The sequence below is a fragment of the Centrocercus urophasianus genome, unplaced genomic scaffold (assembly GCF_019232065.1).
Source record: "Centrocercus urophasianus isolate 14NV4802_14NV808 unplaced genomic scaffold, USGS_Curo_1.0 seq_16, whole genome shotgun sequence".
NCBI lineage: Eukaryota > Metazoa > Chordata > Aves > Galliformes > Phasianidae > Centrocercus > Centrocercus urophasianus.
Genome location: NW_024884711.1, coordinates 20,779,912 through 20,805,271, shown reverse-complemented (window position 1 = coordinate 20,805,271; position 25,360 = coordinate 20,779,912). Strand labels below are relative to the sequence as shown.

Sequence of the window (25,360 nt, the reverse complement as noted above, 5' to 3'; positions counted from 1 at the left end):
TATGATCACTGTTACCAATAAAAAAAATTTATGAAGATTGCTCTGAAAGTAATGCTTCCTATTTGTTTCAATGGAAACTATAACAGATGCAAAAAGCACATTGACACTATTTGATAGAGCAAATTCTCAGCTTCAAAACACTATTTTTTTTCAACAGTCACCATTATTAGCTATGCATTTTCATCACATGTTGTCACTGGTAATGATGCAGTTCAGGAAACTGTCACATTCAATCTTGAATTGGTTCAACAGGACCTGACAAACTTGTATATGGTGTTCTTTCTGTTCCTGTGTGAGAATCTGTGGGGCCAACCTGGCATAAACTGTAATATTCCAACGTTGCCACCATTTCCAGTGCACTGAAGATGATACTCAGCTACACATACACGTTCATAGTTGTAATCCACTGAATTGTGCAGATGAGTTTATCAAGTTGCTCTCCATTTCACTGAGAGACAAATGTGCATGGCTGTCCAGAACATGCTTGTCATTTATGATGCTGTTGACACTACTGAAACACGTTGCTCACCACTTCACTGTGCTCTCATCCACTCTTTGGTCTCTACAGATGTTCAGTAAGTGTCGACGTAGCAGTGGGTGCCATTATTTGTGCGTGAAGGAATTCAGTTTCACATCTTTGCTTCATCTGCACTTCCATGTCAGATGCCATTCTGTCAGACTGCCACACCGCTGCCATCGGCCACATGCCAACAAAATTTAAGGGAATGCTGGCAGAAAGGTTCAACTTCTACAGCCATTCCACCAATACCTGCCTCTGACAATTTGGGCCGACATAACAAACTAGGAGGCATTACTTCCAGAGCAGGCCTTGTAATTGTTTGTGCAAAGATGGATTCTTATTACTTCAATTTTATTTAACAGAGAGAAACAGTGACTATATGAAGATCAAAAAATTAAATACATCATTGCAGAATTATCTCTAATGCTATCAGTGTAATACGATACTTTGTAAACAATAATAAGTGCAATTACAAATTCCAAGTTTTGGACTCATACTGGAAAGAGATAAGTTTTGGCTCACAATAACAAAATTACAGAAAATCTAATGCCATAATTATCTAAAAGAGGATTTTAATAATTTAAGAATGTTGCATATGCAAGAGTGGTGCTAAGAGATTACTGTTTTGAACCTATCAGGCACTGTGTCACAGGAGTGTGAAATACCGACTTGAATGATTGCAGACAACAAGCTATGAGCACAAGCACTCTAACACTAGAAGTAAAACCAAAAATCATGATGATACATTGCTACCAAAAGGACATTTCAAAGATACTCTTCAACCTAGAGCTTTTGTGCTCACTGGAAGCATACTTAGAAAACATAGAGTTTTCCAACTTCCAGTACCATTCTATTAAAACTACTATTTACACTGTGTTTGACAGAGCTTGATTACTCCATCAGCAAATACTCTACCCCTTTTGCTTTATGCTCTGTCTGTCTCAAATGATCTGAAGAGTAATGCAGCCTACGAGGATGGCAAGTACATGACGACAGAGCTGAGAGCCATGGATAATGACCACCGTAGTAGTATAATGCTAGGTCATCTACTAGCATCGTGAGGCTGAATAAGTTTTACCCTTCTTTCTTTTTTCCCTCTGAGTCGTCATAAAGAGAATGTTTCACTAACCTAAAAAGAGGAAATATTATGTCTTTCTATACAGGCGAAATGGTATACATTATGAAATAATTATAAAGCATTCAGTGTTTGATCTATGATAACAGAATCATTTTTACTGAAGCTCAGTTGTAGCACATCAAAAGGAAGAGAGAACAGTCTACTATGTTTAGTAAACGATTATCACATAGTTATCATAGTAATCATTTAACTCAAGAAGAATCATCACATACATGAACACTGACTTTACCCTACAGTAGCATTGCTACTACTGAAACCCACTTTGCCTTTCTCCACCCTGAATTTTGGCGTACCAAATCCTCTCCTTGGCAATACCTGGAGAAATAACATCTTTGAAATTTAATCCATCCATCTTTCAGTTAAAAAGTGAAAACAGGATGAATCAACACTAACCAAGTAATAGATTTATAGCATAAATTCAAAAAATTGTTGAATTACAAACACTAAAATCATCAAATCCAGCTTCACTCATGGCACAAGTACTTTACAGCTAATGTTTGCCCTCCATCTCATTAAGTCCTACCAATCATATGAGAAGCAGAGTATTTGCGTGGGATTACTGTAAAGATGGAAGAATTTTGCTTATTATTTTTTTTTAATATGTAAGAGTGAAATATTAGAAGAACTAATGCATAGGAAAATCTTCTCTTTAAAGATTGGTTACTCTATTGTTGTCTTAATTTCTCTTAAAATTAAAATAACAGTAATCACACCTGAAGACCTTGTCCATCTACGGTGATGGAATTTGCTCTCTGCATTTTGTTTCGTTCTCCCAGTTTGTTCATTTGCTGCGGACAACCCTTTTCTTTTTTCACTGTTGCCTGCCTTTCCTTCAGAAAAAAAAAGAAAAAAAAAAAAGAAAAAAGAGAAAATTAAACATTTAAACACATTATACAATGCTACAAAACAATAGCTAAGATCACACCTCTATGCTTTTTGACTAGAAAGTAATGTCAGATTCTACTTTAATGAAAATGATATCTCAGTCAAGCTACTACACAATGACTCTCCACTTCATAAGATATCTATCTGCCTGGACATTTCATAATGACTAGACAGTAGATGGATGAAGGTGTGCAGTCACAACAGAAATTAATGCAATCTGAAAAGATAATCTGACATTGCTAACATACTGAAAATTAAAACCAATCATACAAAATATGTAATAATTTAACAGATCAGTTATATCTCACAATCTCTAACTGTTAACAAAGGCTGGATGTTTCAAGAGTATTTCACCACTTTCAATAAAATATACCTGTTCTAAATGTACCATGATCATTTGATGGTCTATCTATAAGAGGCTGAACCTTAAAGTAACTTTTTCTTAAAAAAGGCATTTTGTTTCAGAAGGAAACCAGCTGAAGTTCTGATTCTACACTAGATTCTAAGCAGCTGCCAACTTCTGATGGTGATACACAGCACAATCAGATTGTTTTTTGAAAAAGAAACGCTTAGAAGCTCGTATGTTGTTGTCATCACATTTGCAACTCTTGTCAGGTCACTTCAGAAAACTCTGAAAGCAAAAATTGTCCTTGCTCTTTGCATGTCATTTATCCTATTTATAAACTGCACCCAGCATGTCCTTTTAGTTTGTCCAAAAATGCACCATAAATTAAGACAAGCAGATGTTTGTCAAATAGAATCAGTAAAACCAATCCTGACTGCTCTCCAGCCACTCTCCTCACTTCACAAGTGCGAGAAGGGTTTCAATTGTCAGGGGAAAGGGCTGGCACAAAGCTACTGCACTGGAAAAGAACATGAAGGACACTGTTGCATCCCCTGCAATTGTCCTCTGTAAATATTTCACTAAACATTAACCATTTATATTCCATACCATCTCTGAGGTACTTCTGATAAAGCCTAAGGGACTGCACAAGCAATTAATCCATGCCACTTTTTCTCTAGCAGTTTAAGCTGGTAAGAAGCAATGACACAGGCTCCCTGGGGAGGAATGGAATAGTTTCTAACTTAACACTATGCCTTTCTAGAATCACCGTAACACAGATGTTTCTCACCACTGTTTTTCTATCATTGTTGGTTTCCTTAAATTTGAACACCAACCCAGCCTCAATCTAATCCTGAAGCAAACAGTGGCCCAAATCACCCCTGACTGCTTTGGGTAGTCAGGCACTTTGCAGAACTGTGGCAATATGCTGATGATACCAGTATGGAGGAGTAGCTGACACACCAGAAGGCTGCACAGCCATTCAGCAAGACCATTCAGCAAGTGGAGTGTTGAGTGAAGAGAAAGCTAACGAAGTTCAACAAGGGCAAGTGTAGAGTCCTATGCTTGGGGAGGAATAACTGCAAGCACTGGTTTAGATTAGGGGCTGACCTGCTAGAAAAGGAGCTCTGCAAAGAAGGTTCTGGGTGCCCTGCTGGACAGCAAATCAACCAAGAGTATGTCCTTGTGGCCATGAAAGACAATAAGAAAAGGTACGGTCAGAGGGTTGAGGGAGGTGATATCTGGAAGAGTAATATGTTCAGTTCTTGGCTCTCCAGTTTAAGTTACACTCTTATAGAAAGAGTCTAGCAGGGAGCCACAAGGACGATAAGGAGCCTGGAGCACCTCCCTTATGAGGAAACATGGGATTGTTCAGCTTGAAGCAGAGAGGACTCACAAGGGATCTTACCAGTGTTTATAAATATCTAAAAGGCAGTTGTCAGGAGGATGGGTACAATCCCATTTTTCAGTGGTGCTCAGCAACAGAACAAGGGGCAACAGGCACAAATTGGAACACATGAAGCACCAACTGAACATGAGGAAAAGCTTCTTTATTTAGAGAGTGGCAGAGCACTGGAACAAGCTACCCAGAGAGGTTGTGGAGTTTCCTTCTTTGGAGATATTCAAAACCCATTTGGACACTTTCCAGTGCAACCTACTCTAGGGAACCTGCATTAGAACTCCAGAGGTCCTTTCTAATCCCTTTGATTCTACAATTCTATAATAAGATTATCTATAAAAGGCAATCTAAAAAACTATGTTTCAGGAAAAAAATTAGGAAGTCCACAAAAGGAGACTTCTAAGAAGTTAGTTAACACAGTTCTTGGAAGCTTTGAATAACTGACCATTTCAAAAAGATCCAAGTATCTAGGCTACAATGCCATCGTTTTACACAGAAAACAGTAGAAACAACTAAAGTAATGAAATTCAGCCCTAAGGTTGAGAATGCTGTCAGAGAATTCAGCAGCTCTGTGTTTACGTGCTTCATTATTTTTAGAAATTAGAACTAGTTTCTAGTCTGTTTCTGGCTAGTTTCTGAGCATCCAAACAGTACGCTTGTGAGCTAACACAAACTTTAATGCACAGTGATATTGGCTAGTGCTAAGGATAGAAAGTATGACGCTTCAGCATAAAGGAAATTTCATAACTCACTACATATTTAGAATGGCTTTGATGTTTCAAACTCTACTCTTAAAAGTCAACACACTCTATACAAATTGAGAATAACACCATAAACAGAATTTTATATTATCTAATCTTATAAGGCCAAAACTGGATATTGCAAAATATTCAGAAATTAAATGAGATTTCAGAAGTGTAGACACATGAATAGTAGAGAACTGCAATTCAAAACCAAAATTACTGAAGGAGAGAGGATTTTTAAAAGTCTAGACGATTCAAAGTTAACAGAAAGGAACAGATTTGACATATAGATTATGGGTATATTAAGAGCTTAAAAACACCATTCAAAAGAGACCTTGTAACATCTGGCATCGAAATTCTTCTTTTACTTAGAGAAAAAGTATTTATATACAGTTGAAAATTAAGGATGCTTACCACAATAACCAAAATTTCTGTTATCACCCATTTTTGAGCAAAATACAGTAACAATTACTTTAAACAAAATTTTTGATACTGTTCTTTATTCCAGCATGAGACAAAACAGCAAATATCCTCATTTGGCCTTGGCTCTATGACTGATGCAATAGCAACGTGCTTTCCGCAATTTACACTACCTGTCCCATAAGCAAAACAATTGCTTGCCTTACAGATCAAAACAATTCCTCCTAAGCAGTGACCACAAAACTCAGGCCATATACTCCACACAATTTAAAGGAAAATGTATATTCTTGATACGGAATTCTCTAAAGTGTTATAAAAAATCAAATATAGATATTTGATGACACTATACTTGAAGGTCTATTTTTCCAAGTGAGTACTAATATAGTATTTCCTATCACCTCTCTTTCTTTCAGGAACCACAATGTAACATTACTAAGATATCCAAGATTGTCAGGAACCAACAAGTGCCATTCTCTTATCAAGTCAAAACAGTTTAAGAAAACCTTCTTTGGATAATATTCTGCAAGTTCTAGCAATGTTAATCCAAATTTAACATGCACTGAAGAAATGGTTTTAAAAATGCAAACATTTATTTTTCAGCATAAGAAATGCTGACACAACAACTGTTCTGTATTTAATATCTTTTCTAATTGAAGCATACAAAATGGATAATGCATCTGTGAATGACTCTGTTTAGAGAACATGCATGAGGTTGACAAAAATATTGAATACAGCATTTTAAAAGCTATCGTACATTTTGACGGCTCAAAGAATTGTGAACTTTTCTGTTCTTTTGGTATATGCCAGAGCAAATACCTTTCAAAACAGTACTTACCAAAACAATCTTTTCCACCCATTTTTAAATATCCCCCACCCTCTTTTCTCTCCTTGAACTCTCACACTGAGATCACTACCCATTAACTGAGAGGATGGAGCTTCTAGGATTCAGAACTGCTCCAGAAAGCACCGTCAGATAATAACTACCCAGTTGAATCTATCTTTCTCTAATCCAAATAAGAATTAAAGAGTTAATGAGACAGAGCCTTCCAAACAACAACACAGAACACCATGCATAGATTTATAGTTCAGCCCCAAAATGCACTTTTAGCAAGAAAAATGTACGTTATCATGATCCGTTAGCATTTGTGCACACAAGGATGCCTCCCATTACGCACCTCAGGGACCAAAGCTCCTAAAGTGGGTAGCGTCTGTTGGAAAAAAAGAAGGTTAGGCTGCAATACCAAACAGCTGAGATGGCAAGGGGCACTGCAAGGGCTCTCACAAGGAACCTTACCTTGCTGCAGTTGTATTCAACAACCAACATACACTGTGTTTCACCCCCACCCCCACAACGTATTTGCACAACCTGAGACATTACTCCCCTAATGTTTTACATTACATAATTCATATTCCAGGAATAGTATGTGTGATCATTTCATCAATAAATGAAAGTATTATGAAACCTGAGGACTGTGCTACTTCATACAATAAAATAAGGTACTTGGTACTTAGGGAATGCTCTTTTTATTTCATCTCCTAAGTCTTTGAAACCTCATTCAGTGTAAGGAATGTTATTTACAAAGTTCTCCTCTATTAAAGTGGACGAAGTATAAAACATATACGGTCGAAATAGAATTTCTACCCTTTCTTTGCATGAACAGTCTTTTCCTTTACACAAAAGTGACATTTAGAAATATGAAACTCGTGAGAAAACAGATGAATACTAATGACTTACTAATTATCTGTTTACATTTTATCTGCTGACATGGAATCCGCCACCTATACAGCAAAAATTATCATGCATCATACATACCATGTGATCATACATAACAGTACATTTTTAGAATCTGTACATTAAACAGGATTATTAGTTACTTGAGAAACTGTGTAATGATATAAAACCATTAGTGAATATTAGCATTAGTACTCACTAATGGTTTTATATCATTACACAGTTTGTCAAGTAACTACTGAAAACATCAGATGATTTCTGTGTAACTACTTTTATAGTATACACCTACAGATAATGTGCATACTTGAAAGCCCAGAATATATGTTCATAAGATATATTTATCAGAGGAATCTGATCATGGAAGATGATCTGATGGAATCCACAGAATATCATGCAAAAATATCCTCAAACGTTTGCAGCACGAAGGTAGTGGAAATATAAACACACAACTTAATACCAGACTAAAGTTTAGTGCTTTTTAAATAAATTAGAGGAAGGTTGGGTTGGTGTTCTTTGGTCCTTGAATCCATAGAGCTACTTTTTTAGTGGGAGTCTCCAAAGGATGCAAAATTTCATCTTTAGTATGCAAAGAGATATTAGACCAAGTACTCCTACATTGTTGTTTCATAAATCTATGTTGTATTCAAGAGTCTGCTTATAAAAATTCTCTTCCACTTAATTCCTGCCCACAGTTATACAGTATCTGAAGAGAATCAGTCAGACAACCTGAAAATGACCCCCCCCCAACATACACACACACACAAAAAAAACAAAAAACCAAACCCAAAGCCAAATCAATCAAACAAACAAAACAGAAAAACAGAAACTAACAACAAACTAAAACCCTAGGGTGCAATCTGTTTGTAATAGCTATTTGATGTCACAACCATTTATGATTTAGATGCATCTGTAATTAAATATTCGTGTGTGTAAATACACACACACATACTGCACCACACAATCTGAAGGATATATATATTTCTATCACTGGTACCCTTAATATATGGAAAAAGACAGTTCTAGAATGGAGATTGTCATTTGAGAATGCTCTCTAAAATATTTCTCTGCTTCAAAATAAGACTGCTCTCAACTGCTGGATTTATTCAGCCTGAAGAGGAGAAGGCTCCTCATTGCAGCCTTGCAGTACTTGAAGGGACCTAAACAGAAGACAAAATATGGAACATGAAAATTCTTTTCTCATAGGGTGATGAGACATTGGAGCACATTGTCCAGAGAAACTGTGAATGCCCTTCCCTGGAGGTGTTCAAGGCCAGGTTGGATGGAGCTTTGAGTGATATGGTCTAGTGGGAGGTGATTCTGATAACAGCTGGGAGTTGGAATTAGATGATCTTAAAGGTCCTTCCAGCCCAAAACATTCTACAATTCTATATAGGCAAGGGTGTAAAGCACTTCAATAGGAGAGAAAGTAAGAAATAAACTTAGGGACAGGCAATAGTAATGAGTTGTGGGCAGGCAACTAGATATAAATTAAAATGATTGAATGGCTGCCATTTCAGTTTATCAGCATCTTATTATTTTAACATTGAACTGTGTTTGCCGAACAGATAATTAGTTAGGAAGATACATTTTCCTCCAGGGCAATTATTAATTTCCTTTTGACTTCGAAGAAATGAAAAAGCTCTTCGTGTAGATAACCACACCATTATATTTCACGTCTGTTTTAGATTTGCAGAGAACCAAATCTGCAACACGATACACAACTGAGAAGGAAAAAAAAATAAAAATTTCAATCTGTTTCAATTGCTAAACCATTACCTAATATTCATAACCAGTTTAAAATTTACACACACATATACCCTGAGGAAGCATATAAATTCAAGTAGTTGTTTTTGTGGTATCTTGTACGCTGAAAAACTCAGCACAAGGCTAGTACTTTAATTCAAAGAAACAGGCTGCTCATAGAGATGTTTACATACTACACCGACTTCTGTGTTGAGCTTGTATTCAACTGAGTTCTCTACTGTTCTCTACTGTAACAAAAACAGAAAAATCATTTCAGGATTAAAAAACTGGGAAAGGGATTAAAGAAGGCTCATTTTTCAACCTGGAAACTGGAACTGTTCAGTCCCTTTCGCTATCTGTACATTTATGCTTTCCTATGTGAGCAACATTTAACTATCACAGGAAAATAATACCAATAAAGCATATTATCAGACATGAAAAAGTATCTATTTTACTGTGTTGCAACTATAGAACAGGCACAAGCTATTTATTCTCCCTAAATACTTCTAGGGAAATAAAACTATTGTACAGTACTTTCAGCTTTAAACTGCACTGGTTTTTTTTTCAGCACAACACACTTCCTATATTTACATAAAAATCACAGAAGTGTGAAGCTATAGATCATAATGTATATTGTTTAGTTTCACAAGGCACAGCACTTGGCTAAAACACGTCATTTGCTATGTCATTATGTGTCTAAATAGGACTAATTATAAACAGAAGATTGTTTTGAACATGGTTATTTATGTTCTTGAACAACAAAAAGCAAAACCCTAACCCAAATCAGATAAATTTGGGTTAAATTATGAAAATATGAAAATATACAGCTAAATATATTTTAAGAGGTCAAGTGAACTCTACTTATGATTATATTTTATATTTCTATTTTATATTATATGTGTAGATGCCGTATACAGTGATTTTATATAAAAAAATAACCCTTATGATTTTGTCCTAAAATATTTTAAATATTGCCACCAGGCAAAAGAAAAAAAACAAATTCATTTATAAAACAGTTTCAAACTTCTCACCATCCCAGAATGCTGGAAAATGAAGTTGAAAATCAAACAGAAGTAAATTTATCCAATTTAAAATTTTATTTTGTTCACTTCTTGCCTTCTATATTTCACCAGAATCTCCCCCTTTGAAATAACTGGTTACTATGGAGATAGTGGTAACTCGCATATAGTAATGCTCACACTGCTTTTGAGGCACCTTATGTCTTACAATTTATTCCACGATTATCTTTTTTTTTTTCTCTCCAAAATTAATAGTTTTATTTGTGGTTTACAAAATCAATGACAGAAATTAAATTTAAAAAATTCATTTTAAAACTCACGTAAATGATAATGGAATCAAAATAATCATACTTAATGATATATATATACGCTTCATAGGCATTTATTATATGAACTGTCATTAGACAAAATTATTACTATTTTGGTTGGAAATAGAAAATTCTAATTGTTTCTCTATATACATAGTTAAAAAATAGAATATCCTATATTTCATCAATAAATGGAGTAAAGAAAAGTATGAAATGAAGAAGTCAAAAGGTATGGCAGTTTTCCCCTTCCGTGTTTTAAAAGAGGTGGACTGGGGGAGAGGAGTGATATCAGAGAGAAAGACCAATTTTTTCTTCTCTAGTCACTCATCTCATTCCAGTACTCAGTTTTTAACCTGGTTATGATCTCATTCTGTACTCTTGGTAGGCTAGGATTCAATTGAGTTAAAGATTTTTAAACTCACTGACAGTCAACCTTATCATGAACTTTCATTATGTGCATGTAATTAATTGGGTCCAATGAACAAGATCAGTACTGAGTTATAGACTTTTTCCCCCCACCATATAATTAGAATATAATTACCCACAGGATATCAGAATGATGCAAAACCTTTCCTCTAAATGTGCCCTCATTAGGAAACAAGTCTCAATGTACATTTATTCAATCAGTATGAATTAATTTAAATGTTACTGAAATAAAAGAGAGTAGCTTTAAAGCGTATCTGACATCTATTAAAAGACTATCACTTGAGATCTCTACACACAGTTTATAACAGAACTCATTTAACTCAAGAAAAAAACTTCACTGTATAATCCTTATATACAGTAAACAAAAGGTAAAAAGGACTAATGGACTGCATCCACTAAAATGTCTAAAAGTACTGCAGTGAGATACGAAAAATCTTTATGTGGAACTGAATCTAGACAGATGCATGATTATTTCACAACACAATACACAATAACTACTGCATGAGTTTCCCCATGGTTTCTTCACAATTTCTAGTCTGAAAAGAAGAAAAAGAAATGTCACCCTCTGTGATACTAACATCAGGAAGAACAGGGTTTTTAGCTTATTCTTCAAAGTTGCTACAGTGGCTTTTGACATCAATGGAAACGGAAAAAAAATGTGGCCCTGGACACCAAGTTGCAGTGGAGAGGCCAATCCTGTTGGTTTGGTAACTCTGGTACAATATACGTTGCTATGAAGTATGATTTATGAAAAAATTCTCTTTATTTTTGCAGACAGAATCTAGGTTGGACAAGAACTGAAAAAATTACATGTAAAGGATGAGAAATACACATAAACATGAACGTCCTTATTTCCATATGAGAAACAAGAAGGGATTTTTCCTGTACTGTTGAGGGAACATCTTTAAGAAGGTATCCTTGTCAGAGTTTCGAACTTTGATGGTTTTCTGGAAGAAGTCTGGAATTCCAAAGGATGGATGGAAAAGAAGCCAAAGCTTTTGAGAGATCAAATGTAAACTATTTTTCAACTTGCCATATTGTCTTTCCCACAACTACCTTAACTTCTTATAGGCGAGTGAACTCATTTTGACTGGGATAGAGTTAATTTCTTCGTAGTAGCTTGCATGGTGTTGTGTCTTGGATTTGTTACAAAAACATCATTGAAACATCAATGTGTTAGCTGTTTCTGAACAGTACGGGATCAAGGCCTTTGCTGTTAGTCACACTTTCTTGTCTGTAATAGTAGGATGAGCGGGACACAAATATGGGAGAGGACATAGCTGAGAAAGCTGACGCAGTTAACCTAAGGCATATATCTAGATGACCGTACAGCTCAAAGTATTATGTGCTTTTGTGATATTTTACGTGATGCTATGCTTAGCAACAAAACCTAGAGGAAAGAAGAATATGGGATGTGCAGGGCTACAGTGCTTGTCTTCCTAAGTAATACTTACATGTGATGAACTCTGCCTTTCTGGAAATAGGTATCAGTCTGCCTATGGCAAGTATTGCATGAATTCCTTGTTTTGCTTTATTTGCACATGCAGCTTTCACTTTACCTATTAAATTGTCCTTATTCCAATCCATGAGTTTTCTCACTTGCATTCTTCTGACCCTCCCCGACTGGTGGAGCAAGCAAATGAGTGACTGCCTGTATGAGGCTTAGCTGTCTGCCTGGCGGAAAGCACAACAGTGAGAAAAAGGTACCTGAAAAGTTCCCTGATACCTCCAAGTAACTGAGGGCAAAGATGGCACAAAAGACCCTGTAGCATGTGATAAAAATGGCAGCCTGCTTTTTCTTGCTTTCCACATGTAAGTAGCTTTGTAAGGTACATTATTGGTTAGGTGATCGCTGAAGCTATCTTGAGTCCTGGATGAAAGCCTGTCAGATTCATGATTTGCAATTTCTTAACACACCATTTCTATTAACAGACACACTTACTATTACATCTTCAGAGAATTTCAGTGTCTGTACGTTCACTGTTTTTGCTGTCAGTAAAAGTGCTGGTTTCACATTCACTGACGCCCTATATTTCTCAAAAGGAATCCCCTTGGCAGGAAATGGGAGAAACTAATTAAAAAATTACTGAGATAAATAATATGTACACTGTAATCAAACATTTTTAAGAGGAATTCCTAGTAGATAGGTCACTGATATACTATTTGTAATGTACTCAGGATTTTAATACGTTTTTGAAAGAAAACAGAGCAACAAATATACTGCAAAACTATAAAGCTCCCATCACTCCAATATTTTCTATTCTAAAAAATGTATAAACATAGTGCTGAAATACTTGTTTCATGTTACATCATTAGTATGCAATACTGAAACACGATTCTGATACAGGAAAACATTTATTTCTGCTTACATCTTCCAAATTTGCAGATAAAACAAACCTATTCAAGGATGACTCTAGAGTGGTTTTATCTGTCCTCTAAACAACTTAACTAAACTCAAATTATGGAATAAAAATCTTAATTCTGCTACATCTCTTCCTCCTCTGAAAAGAAAATGGAGTTACACAAATACATGTAATCGAAGATGAAATTTCATGCAGAGGCTTTATTCAGTTTATAAAAATGGCAAACAATAAATAACAATAAAACAAAACCTGTCCAATAACAAAACCAGAATTTCCACATTTTAATATGACCTAAAAACCTGAAAATTAAATAAAGTAATGGAAAATGCAATCATCTGATAAACTTAAAATAATATTTTTGAAATTACTATTCAGAACATGCCCAGATAATATCAAAACATCATTACAGATGAACAGTAAAACTACTCTTCTGACTTTTCTTAAATACGTAAAAACATTTCATAAATACCAAACCAGCTTTCTGCTTTTTTACCTTCATTAACAGCTATAGGACACTACCAGTTTACTCATGCTGAGGAACAAACTCTAAGATTCCTTCCTTATCAGGCTGACAAGTAAACAGTGAAAGGATTATTAAAAAAATAAACATATATATTACTACTAATCAGAAACAGGTTTAAGATTAGCAGGCAAATTTTTGTACTTTCTTTCACTGCCAAAAATCATTCTTTAAATCTAGAAATGTATTACTGTTACTCTTGAAATATATTTAAAGTAAGAAAATCACATGCTTGTTCTGTTATATGATGATACTATGACTTTCATCAGCACAAAACATCCAATTTAATGAAAACATAAGTTAAGTCTGAAGACCTCTTTTTTTCATCATAAGCTGCTCAGGTCTTTTCAGTACCACCTACATATACAGCATGCACTTTTATTTTCACTGAATTGAGTTATTGTTTTTGTGGACAGAGAAATTTACTGTCCACTACTGCAGAATAAAATATACCATAATGTTGATGCATAGCTTACTGCAAGGCCAGTGTCATCATTCTAGGTAACCTCCGGCTTAGATCAGAGACCTCAGCATTGCAGATATACAATATGCATCCCAAGCAAAAACTGTCCATAAGAATAACTTCATTATTCTGGGAAGTTGGATCTATAAAAGATGTAAAATGTAGAAGTGTTCTGCCTATACAGTTTCTGGTAAGTACAGTCTGAGTAAGTGATAAAACCTGAGTCAGCTTCAGTTATAATATGCCCTACAGAAAGTTCATTCTCACACTAAGGAAAATGCAATACACAGAGGATCAAGCACAACTGCACCTATAATTAATTAGTCAGAATTACCCACTAGGTTTAAGGTTCACGCAGTCCTGTGAATTTAACAAATCCTCTGTAAGTTAGTTCCGACATCATTTCAGCTGTTAACTAAGACAGAATATTACATCTAGAATAAAAATACAGGCAACTCACCAATACTACTGGGCAGATTGATGTGGGTGGTAAAATATGGTCCTTCAAAAGTCCACAGTCACATTCAGGCTTTAGATGTGAAGCACATTTATTATGTAACTACAAGAAGACAAAATAAATATTCAGCTTTGGTATTTCACTACTATAGTCTGCGCATTCTAGAATTGAGTTTAGATATGCTAAATTAATCTCATTATTCCTAGAGTACTACAAGGAAAATGAAACACTGAAGGAGAAAGCCTCTTAGGATTGACAAAAGCAGTGAATTTATACTGAAGCAAAGAATGGTGAATCAAAATACTTCGCAGTTTAGAAACTGCACATATGGTCCAGCACACAAAATGAGAATTTTGCAAGACAGTAAACTGTACTAAACTTTCATTTCAACATCTTACACTGAGAAAGACTTCTGTTACTGCTAGGGGGCAATTCAGATTAATTTGGGGCAGCCTTTGGCATTATTAGTATAACTCTCTTTCCCACCTGAAGCTTATAAACTCACCACTGATTCAATTGTGATGCTAAAATATCTTTGAAAAAATCAGATAAGAATATCTAAGAGCTCTAGGCTATCTTGGAAAAACCATTCTGTTGACTACTGAGGAATTTGAATTACCCTCTTTTTTTTTACTTCACTCCCAGTATTCAGCCAGCTTTCATGAAAGCAATGAGAAGTATTCTATGATGAGAGTACAGAAAGAAGTCTTCTGACTGAAAGAGCATTAATTTATTTCTATATTGACAAAAAGATGGGAAGGAATAATGTGTATATAACTTCAAAAGAAAATGCCAAGAAATTAATAACTACATATTTAAATATTTTGCATTATCAATCAAAACTTGTTACCAATTAGTTAGGATTTAATTCAAATCAAACTTGTCTAAATAGAATATTTCAACATATATATCCAACCTCAGAGTACAAAGTCTCAGTTGTAAACCTGGATCTTGCAAAGAATCCACACATACTAGTACACTTCACAGTATTATTAGAGACAGCCACAATAGCATACTACAAATTTATACTGTGAGATCTGATGAAAGTTTACTAGTTTTGCACTGAATAAACTGTTCATTAAAATGCTTATACAGTAAGTATGAATATTTTATTTTTGAGAAGATATGTATATTTGCATCAAAATGTAATAAAACCCATAAATTTTGAAGTAGAATTCTGATTTATCAGGTGATCGAACTGGTTTAATGGGTAGCACGCAGTATTAATTCAAAGGGTTGAATAGCTGCTAACAAATCTGTAGTTCAATAGCTGCAACTATAAATCACACTTTTTCAAACAACTGACTCATTTTTCCCTTAGATGATATAACTATGTCAGTTGTACTCTATGAAAATTATAATAAAACTATCTCAGCTGTTGATGTATAAGCTTTACCAGTAATATATTCTTCATAAAGTTATCTGGTATAGTTAATGTTGACATAACATTTCTGTATGTTGAACTAAATGGTACCTAACATTAGCCTTGTCCATATTCATTTAAACTGCAAAGTTACCTTTTCAGGCAGTTACTTAGCAACACAAAATAAAAGTCTAACGAGTTTCGATTTACTCTGAGTATTAAAACCTTATTGTGAGGGTATTTTGGTAACCCTGTAATCTAAATCATTTGTCATGCTAATTCTCTAATTCAGTGGTATGGCTATTTGTACGATAATTAATGCACACTAGGCCACACTACATCAAATAAAAGTATCTTTGCACATTCAGGGCTAATTAGCAGCTCTGTTACTCAGTGGCATGCAAACTTATATATGAAAAAATAGCTTAATCTTCTTATTAGTCTCTGCTGATCACTGACAACAGAACTGGTAAAAGATATGTAGCTTTAATGAAAATAGCATTTTGACACAATAAAATAAAAGATGCACCTCTTCTCAAAAAATGATATTTCCCCCAAATTCCTTTCCCTAAAGCCTAGCTCATTCAGAATATTATCATATTATCACAACCAAATGTCTGCAAAGTAGAAAAAAAAAAAAAAAAAAAGTATTTGCTGTGGGGAAAGCTTGAGGAAAGAGACATTTACAAGATCATGGTGGATGAGAAATACATGAGTAGCTTGGATAAAAACTCAGTATAACGTTATACTCAGTACAACCTTTAGTACCAAACATCTCTAAATTTGGGGATTTCAATCAGTGATTTCACTTTAAAGTGATCTTGTTAATTGCAAAAAGGAGAATATCTAAAAGAGGCTCAGAATTAGTTCCATAATAACTAACAGCCTCTTGCACTGCACACAACAGCAACAGCATTTCTGTGCAAGAGGTAAAATGAATGAATGAATGATGTGATGATAACTCCAAGATATCAATTTAAAAATCACACCTCCATTTGTCATCCAAAATTCAAGAATAAACTTATTAACTCCAATATGGTATTAGTAAGAAGGCATTCTTTACTTACAATGTCAGATGCACAAAGGGATCTCTCTGCCCCTAACTGTGCTGTCCATCCCCTGAACAAAAGACCTTCAGAGTATATACGAGTCTCCAATATAAACCTAAATAATTGTTTTCTTACTAATTAAGAAAGTTAGTACTATTAGCAAAAATAAGTAAAAACAACAAACAACAAAAAAACCACCACACAAAAAAATTTCTTATGCAGAACTATAAGAAAATTGAATGGGAGACTGAAAATAAGATCTAAATTACAGTGCTTCAAGTTTAAAAAATACCAGTTTTTCACGTAAGTCAGAAAAATTAAATGAAGATATTAGTAAAGTTATTCTGAAGACATAATATTAATCAGAAAATAAAAAATATTTAAAATACAGATAAAAATATAACCGCAGAATTATAAACCAGTATTTTTCATTCTGAATGTCAAAAAACATATATTTGTTCTTATTAAGAGTTTGGACAGGCACCTAATTATTTAACTAAGTAGATTGATACCAAAGATACTTTCAAAAGAAGTAAGCTTCTTATACACAGTAACTTCGGTGTGAAATTCTGTCTTGTTATCTCCTCAGAGTTTCTTACTGCTTGTGAAAGTCCTCTAAATGTAGATGTATACCTTTAAGATGTAAAAATACCTTTACAAATTTGGTCCAGACTCACATTTGGATACATAAATAGAAGGACCTGCAGTATTTAAATCTTCCTTTGACTTCAAGAGGGAACCTTATATACTATTTCTTATTAAGCCATATTATAAGGATGCAATCACATGTCAAATCTAGAGCAGAACACTATTCAATTATCTACCTAAAGAGAGATGGCCATAGCCTAAATGTAATTATCTGCATTTCAAAATTTTGGATTGTGTCTAAATAAATTATCCACATTCTGACAACAATCTGGACTACATATTTGCCTTCTTCTAAAATATTTATTTCTACGTGATCATAACAGCTTATATCTGAAAGTATCCTGGATCCATTTACTTTGATGATGTTTCATGTTTTGCATTCCTGTGTTAAGAAAATATGTCACAAAACATCCAAACTTGTATGTTGAAAACAAACACTCACAAATGCCTTAGTCTCACATTATTATTTACAACATTGAACAAACAACTGCTGTTCCATAACAACAACATCAGACAAAAAAAAAAAAAAAAAGAAAGAAAAAAGCAGAAGCCCTAGAATAATCCCCACATAGATTTAAATCCTACACTAGCTAGAAACAGAAATACTAGCATTGTTCTGTCTAGCATGAAGATCTCACTTATAAGGGCAGTGTTCCTTGAATGTCATTAGTTCCGGTTATTGGTTCCTGCTGAATAAGGAGTGCACAGAAGTTGTTATGTATTAGGCTTGGTGCACAGATTAGTTTATTATCAAGATGCCTCTGCTACACTTGAAATCGCTATATCCTACCAGATGTCCTCAATTTCACTTGCCTGACAGTACACCACAAATTAGGATTTTGCTCTAAGTTCACCACGACCTTGACTTTTACCAGTAATAAAAACTCTTTCACAAAGACTCTGTAATATATATTGGGAATTACGTTACTTTAGAATGATGTACGTTATTTGTGTATTGCCTCGAAGCAGAGGATGCATTTATTTGGTTACAATATTTACGTATTCCTATGGATATTCTGCATATATCTTAATATTCAAATATTTCTCAAATACACATTATCTGTTCCTTACAAAAAAAAAAACAACTAAATGAGACTTTTTGAATTACATGGCTACAAAAAAAATGCAGATATCACTGTCACCAAAATGTGCTAAAGGTCTTAGTATAGAGCAAGTACTCACTGTGATCTGACACCAAACACAGTGAAGTCCAGTCAAACCTTGGTAACATTTTATGGTTTTATGACATTTATCACATTTTGTTGGACAATTTCCTTCCACCCAGAAATGGTGCATTACCTGCAAAAGAAAAGTGTAGTACATATTAGGTTAATAAACTAATGGGTAGACGGTAAATGTAACATTGCCCCTGACTTACATCAGTATTCTTTTTGGACTTCACATATGTTTTGATGCAAGACGCAGGAGCTCTTGAGACACAGCGTTCATGGACTGTATACTTGCAAACTGAAAAAAGAAATGCATTAATAGATTGTAAAGCTATGATGTTCCTGACTACATCTTTATGTAACAACTCTACCAGCATGCTCTTTACAATCCACCCAATCAGTCAATGAAAACTCAAACGAGACTGCTTTTTCCATGGAATACAAAAGGCCAATTAGAACAGGAAATATTATACATGTGAAAAATCCAAGAATGCACTATCATTGCATAACAGGAAATGCTTAATTAAATCAGAGCTCACTACATTTTTTTGACAATAATTGCCAAATGACAAAAATATTAAAGACAAAGTCTGCCAAATGGCTTGGTGTCATCTGCTAGTAGAAAGAAATCTATATTTTATGAACTATAGGCATGAGAGCAGCTGGCAAGCACAAAAATAAAAGCCAACAAGTTTATGTTGCTCCTTCTACTGATTTATAAATCTTACAGGGTTGATTAGTCCATTTTCAGATAGCAATTGTTTTCTTGCATTCTACATAATCACTCCAATTTAACTCTTTCTTTCCCAAATGCTGTGTCCAGCGAAGCTTTATATTCTAAACATCTTCCCCATGCACACCCTACACAAATCTGCAGTAGGTAACTATTGTTGCTGATTAGGTCTTTAAAGATCACCCTAGCTGCATTTGGAAAGCATGTGTCAGGGTTCAGTGGTAAGACCTGACTTCAACTACAGCACTGTGCCTAGCTGTAATGCTCAGCTAATACCTGCATTCAGTAGAGTCAACTATTAAAAACTGAGAATGAATTTCTCACTGCATGGTATATGTCTCATGCTTTTGACCTCGACAGCAATTAAGCACAAAGTACTTCTAAACACCTTGCTTGCACCTATTACACAAACCCAGTGGGAGACGCAGCTATTAATCAGACAAACTGCAGGGAGTAACATTGTTGATTGGACCATGGAGGGATGGTGAAGCCCCCTGCAGTTTCTTCTTTTTTTTTTTTCCTCCCACACAATCTAAAATGCAAATAATGAAATCTATAGCAATGCTTTGAAAATACACAGGAGAAGCTAAGTGAGATAAAGAAAAAGAATAGTAGTTTTCTAAGTAGACTCATGACCCATCCTTCATGAAGTAATGAAAGGAGAAAGTGGAAGTTGTTCAGCTTCTCTGGGACCATTCTACTGCCCAAATAAATGCCAATTAAAACAACAAATAAATTTAGAAGAGGTATACTGAAGCAGAGAAAGCTCTGATAAAGCTGGTCGTTCTGAGGAGGTTTATTTTTTATAACTCATCTACGCATTTCTAGTAACTACCGACAGAGATCTACACTGTTTGCTGAATAGAACTTTCTCTTTCAAACATGCATGTGCTGTTACCTCACAAGGATAAAGTTTACATCAGTTTGTCCTGAAAGGATATTTAAAGAACGTAGCATCTCAAGATCTAACAACCAATTCAGCGTTTAATATATGCTCCACTTACTGTCATCAGCATTTCTTAATCTGAACTTTCTATTTATTCAAATTGTTTTTATTACCTTTATTAACATGTATCTCTCATTCCATAGTATTGCAAATGGAATTATACAATGTGAAAACCAATACATAGGGATTTATATCTGAATTGTGTTTTAAAGAGTTATGGGGTTCACAGAGGAGAGAAAAATGGCCAATTCCAAAACCATCATTAAGTCCAACTTCAAATTGGATTAATAGAACTGTACAGTTAGAAAGGTCTTGATCAGCTGTGATGGGTTTTTATATCAAACTAAGAAACTGATTAATTTATCAAAATTAATAATGAAAAGTGGCTTGAAGAAAGGTTGCTGTCATGAAGACAATATGTTAGGTATTCATTAATCTAATGCAGAAGGGCATTACACAAACAGATTAATTGGATCCATTTACCAGACATATTCAAATCAGATATTAGGTCCTTGTTTAATAAATAAATAAATAAAGATTAACAAACAAAAAAAAAAAAAAAAAAAAAAAAGTTATGGATCATCCATCTCTTGAAATATTCAAGCAGAGAAGAGGGATCTTTTGGCAAGATCTCTGGTATCAAAATACAGCATATGAGTTGGTGAACAGATTATTATGAGATACACAGAATACAGCTCAAGGAATTGAATTGTAGTAATCATATGCAATTGTCTAAAGAAAGTCAGATAAGATACAGTATTTATTCTTCCTTTTTTTTGTATCAAAATCTATAATTAATTAATATGTAAATGACTGGTGAAAATGGCAAACCAAGTAAACATGCAAAACTTTAGAAGTGGTAGTTATAAAATCTTGAAAACAAGTTGTGAGGAAACTGAGATTTTGACCTTTACAATTAACAAAACAAGAATTGCATGAAGCATTTGCATAAATAACTATTGGGATTAGATACTATGCAAGTATCTAAGTACACTCACTAAAGTACCTTTCTAATAAGAGACAGTATGCCTATTAATGAATATGAATAATTACTCACAAATACATAAGAGGAACAATAAAATATAAGGTTGTGTTTAAGCATAATACTTGCTAAGAAAAAATAAATAAAAAATAATGCAGACAGAATCCAACTGGAATGTCCTAAAACACTGACAGTTATTAAAGTCGAGAAAACAGCAGTTTTTAAAGCCTCATATTCTAAAAAATTAACAATATGATCTGTAGCACTTAAGCACAGGAAACAAAGGAGAAAGCATCACTGTGCTGGCAATGGGTTTGTACTGGGAAGCCAGCAGTTCTTTGTTATGCAGAAACTGCAATACTTCTAGGAACAGCTATAAACACAAATGGACACTGAAATGCTTATACTCACAAGAACAGCAGAGGCCCTGCTTGCCTACTCCGATTAGCATGTTCAAACAAAGATTACAGTAAGCAGGCTTGTTAAAGTGCTTCAGTCTCCATACGTGCTGCCCATCATCTTTTACATTCTGCACAGGACGTAAAAGAAACAGATTTTACTTAATAAAATAAACAATGAAATATGTAAGTGCCAATAAAAATTGGAGATTGACTCAAGAATGTAAAATACAATCTGTTACTTCATTTAATACTCTGCACCAGATCACAGTATCATCATTCTAAATACACAAGCAATGATATAATAAAAAATTCTTCAGAAGCTCATAGATGTCCCTGTGTTTCAAAAATGACTCAGAAAATAACACCAGGCTGGTGTCTACAGTGCAGAACAATGCTAGCACTAAATCTAGACTGATATGAAATTGTAATAAGTTTTAAAACCAACTAAAATTTGCTCTAGACTAATCCTGAAGACAAACATGCTACCACTAGGAAAGTAAAAATCCCCAAGTGCAACAACAGAAAAGATTTTGAAAACTTCACGGATATTCCTAAAGAATGTCAGAAAGGAACGTGCACCATTATATGTGAAACGGGACATAACAATTAACCTAATCACAATAATACATACTGCCAGCTCTAATTTACACTAACCTACTGCCAATAGTTAAACAAAAAGCAAGTGTTTACAGGTGGGATTTACATTCAACTAATATGTTAACAAATGTTATGAAATATTTATGAAACCAAGCTTCCAGTTGCACAGTTCTCCCCCTTCCTTCTTAATGTAACCATTCTGGGATCTCACTGTTGTTACATGGTTAGTAAAACAATGTGCATTTTTACAGATTGCAAATTATTCACAATTAATTCTGTAAATTCTAAATGTATTGGCAAATGTGGTTGTCAGACTTCTTTTTTTTTTTTCTTTAATTATCAGAGGTTTTGAATTAAAAATGAGATTAACCTAATAACATTTCACTTTACATCTATTATTTCAATGAATATAACACCCAGTAGAACGAAAATTGTTCACATTCATCAGCTGGAAACAAGTTACAGTAGTTTGATTTTGCATATTACTGAATGTCATGGTCTTTTTGGTCATTTCATTACAAACATAAATTGGCACATATTTAAAGGGAAACAGATCAACATGTGGTTCTTATCCAGCTTCTAATGTCCCATATTGAGCTACAAGAATGTTTGTCATCATGAATATATAATGTTCCTGACATTCCTCAATAATATGATGGTTTTCACTGTCAATGTAAGTGGACATAAATTTCAATTTTAAAATGTTGTTATTTATAACCATGTACCGCATGAGTTATGTCCTTAAAAGTTCGTTTTGCTCTATTCTAGAAGATAGTTGTAAATGACAAGTCAAAAAGAATGAAGAATTTCCTCATGGGAAAAAGAAGAAAAAAAAAAAAAAAAAAAAGGAAAAAAAAAAATCAGCACTACAAGAAATTAGGAATACTTGGTCCAGTAGCAGGTCCAGGCCAGAACACAGTTTTGAATAATTTCTAGATATTACTTACAAACACAAGGAACTGATATCAGCTTCAATACTTTGTTGAAATAAGAGCCCAAGTGGGGTCCCCTTATCCTACCAACAGGAGTTCAAATGCCATCTCTGGCCACTGGGCAACATATGGGTCCCCTTTCTGCAGAAAGTCCAGAGTGGTTGCCTAATCTGGGATTCTCAGACTGGCAGAATGTGGAAGTTTTGCAATTTCCCCTAAAGAAACAGAAATAGATTCTGCAGCTGTGAAGCCCTAGAAGCCTGTCAAGCTCCTCCATGACTGGCAGCTGAACAGGATGTATTTCATTAAAAGGAGTGCTTCAACTTCTTTTCTAATTTCTATTTTACTGCACCATTCAACATATTTTTTAAATTATTACTAAACTACAACACATTTGGTAAGGTAAGGTTCGAGTCTTCTGAAAGAAAAGTTACTCACTAGAAAACAAATACCATGTATATCCTTCTGAGAAAAAAACAACACCAAAACAGTAAACAATGTACAGTTTCATTTCAACATATGTCACTAGGGTCGTCAACAGATACAATCATAAACTACAAGCATTTAAAATGCAGGCTCATTAATTCTGTCCACAAAAATATTTGCTATTTTTGAAAAATAACAGTAATTCATGATTATGCATAAACATGTCCCCCTTCTACATGAATTTTGTGTTACTTTTTAAATTTAAATTTTATTTTTAAAGAATGGCTATTGCATGTGAATATGTCACTTCTTATTTGAACAGAACATATGGACCAACTTAGCTGGCATTTTCCTTATCAGAAAAACAAATAAGTCTTGATGTGGGTGTTCTGCCAATTAAAACACTTAACTGTGTTAGAGACTGCAACTGATGCAAATCCATTACATAAACACAATGCACTTTTGGAAAATAGCAAATTAAATTTTTGCTCTTGTGCACTGCCAAAAATCAGCAATAAAGTGCTGCATATGATTATGCATGCACATAACTTTTTAAAACACTGCCAGAGAAAGAAAAAAAAAAAAAGACATAACATGAAACAAAGCCCTCTTGATGCAAGTCTTTAAGTATGAATAAAATCCACAGTTCTGACACATGGGTGCATTTACTGGCATTCAGTAATTTTGCTTCCATATCCTGAGAAAGAGTTTAAAAACAAATAGTCATTAAGAAAATCTCAAAGCAGGGCAGGTACAGTAAAAATCTCTTCCTCACTTCATTATACATCACTAAAAATGAAGCCTCCATATGCCATATGCAGACTTCAGCACATAATGACAAGAGTAACATTTATTTTGTTAACAATGGCTCTCTTAACTTATGCTTCTGACCTTTCTGCCACAAATTTGATTGTCAGAAGGACCTGACCTTAAAAAGCAACCAAGAAAAAACAGTCTTAGAATCAGTAGAAACTTTCACAGAATTTAGCTATACATCCCAAGTCAGATCGAATATAAATTTACCACTGCTTCTTAGATATTTGTAAATAAAAGACGACAAAGAGATCTTGAGGTTTCAAGCATAAAAATCCAGATTCTGAAATTAAAAAAAAACCACACCTACATTGCATAATTTTTTTTATCCCAACAATTATCACCTCCAACAAAAATAGCCAGAGACTGCAATACTAGCATGCTCAATTGTTCCTACAAGACTCAGTAACAAGCAATCAAGGGAGAAGTATGCAAGGGAGTCTCCTAAATTATTCTTTTGTGGCTTATTATTATTTTGCTTTTATTCCTTTTAAAAATATTTATAGGACCTGAAGACATTTTTATTACTGATCTTTGAGTACTGTTCTGTTACTAGGAAAGTGAGAAGTGTCCATTAAATCACATAGCACCTCATTTAAATACAAATGCAGTTAAGTTCTACATTTCTTTGCTGGATTGTCAGCAAAGAATTCACATCAGATTTTGTTTTGTTTCTTTTAGGTTTGGAGAGGGAGAGTTTATAGTTTGTTTCAACAGGAAAAGGAGTAATCTCATTCAAGAGACATGACCTTTGGGAGAGTTACTAGCTTCCAAGAATTGCACTGGGGTCAGTGGGGTGGGTGGGAGTGCACAAATGTGATG

The 25,360-nt window shown here is 34.4% G+C and overlaps 1 protein-coding gene across 3 annotated transcripts in view; it reads right to left on the bottom strand.

Moving 5' to 3' along the window:
• DGKB (diacylglycerol kinase beta) overlaps window positions 1-25,360 on the bottom strand; it is a 326,408-nt gene that overhangs the window by 214,545 nt on the left and 86,503 nt on the right. For all 3 annotated transcript variants that reach the window (XM_042816926.1, XM_042816927.1, XM_042816928.1), the window contains 5 exons: window positions 21,781-21,898; window positions 18,918-19,006; window positions 18,722-18,838; window positions 14,483-14,581; window positions 2,372-2,488 (listed from right to left, as the gene is read on the bottom strand). In XM_042816926.1, coding sequence (XP_042672860.1) covers window positions 2,372-2,488; window positions 14,483-14,581; window positions 18,722-18,838; window positions 18,918-19,006; window positions 21,781-21,898 — 540 coding nt within the window. The remainder of the gene's footprint in view (window positions 1-2,371; window positions 2,489-14,482; window positions 14,582-18,721; window positions 18,839-18,917; window positions 19,007-21,780; window positions 21,899-25,360) is intronic.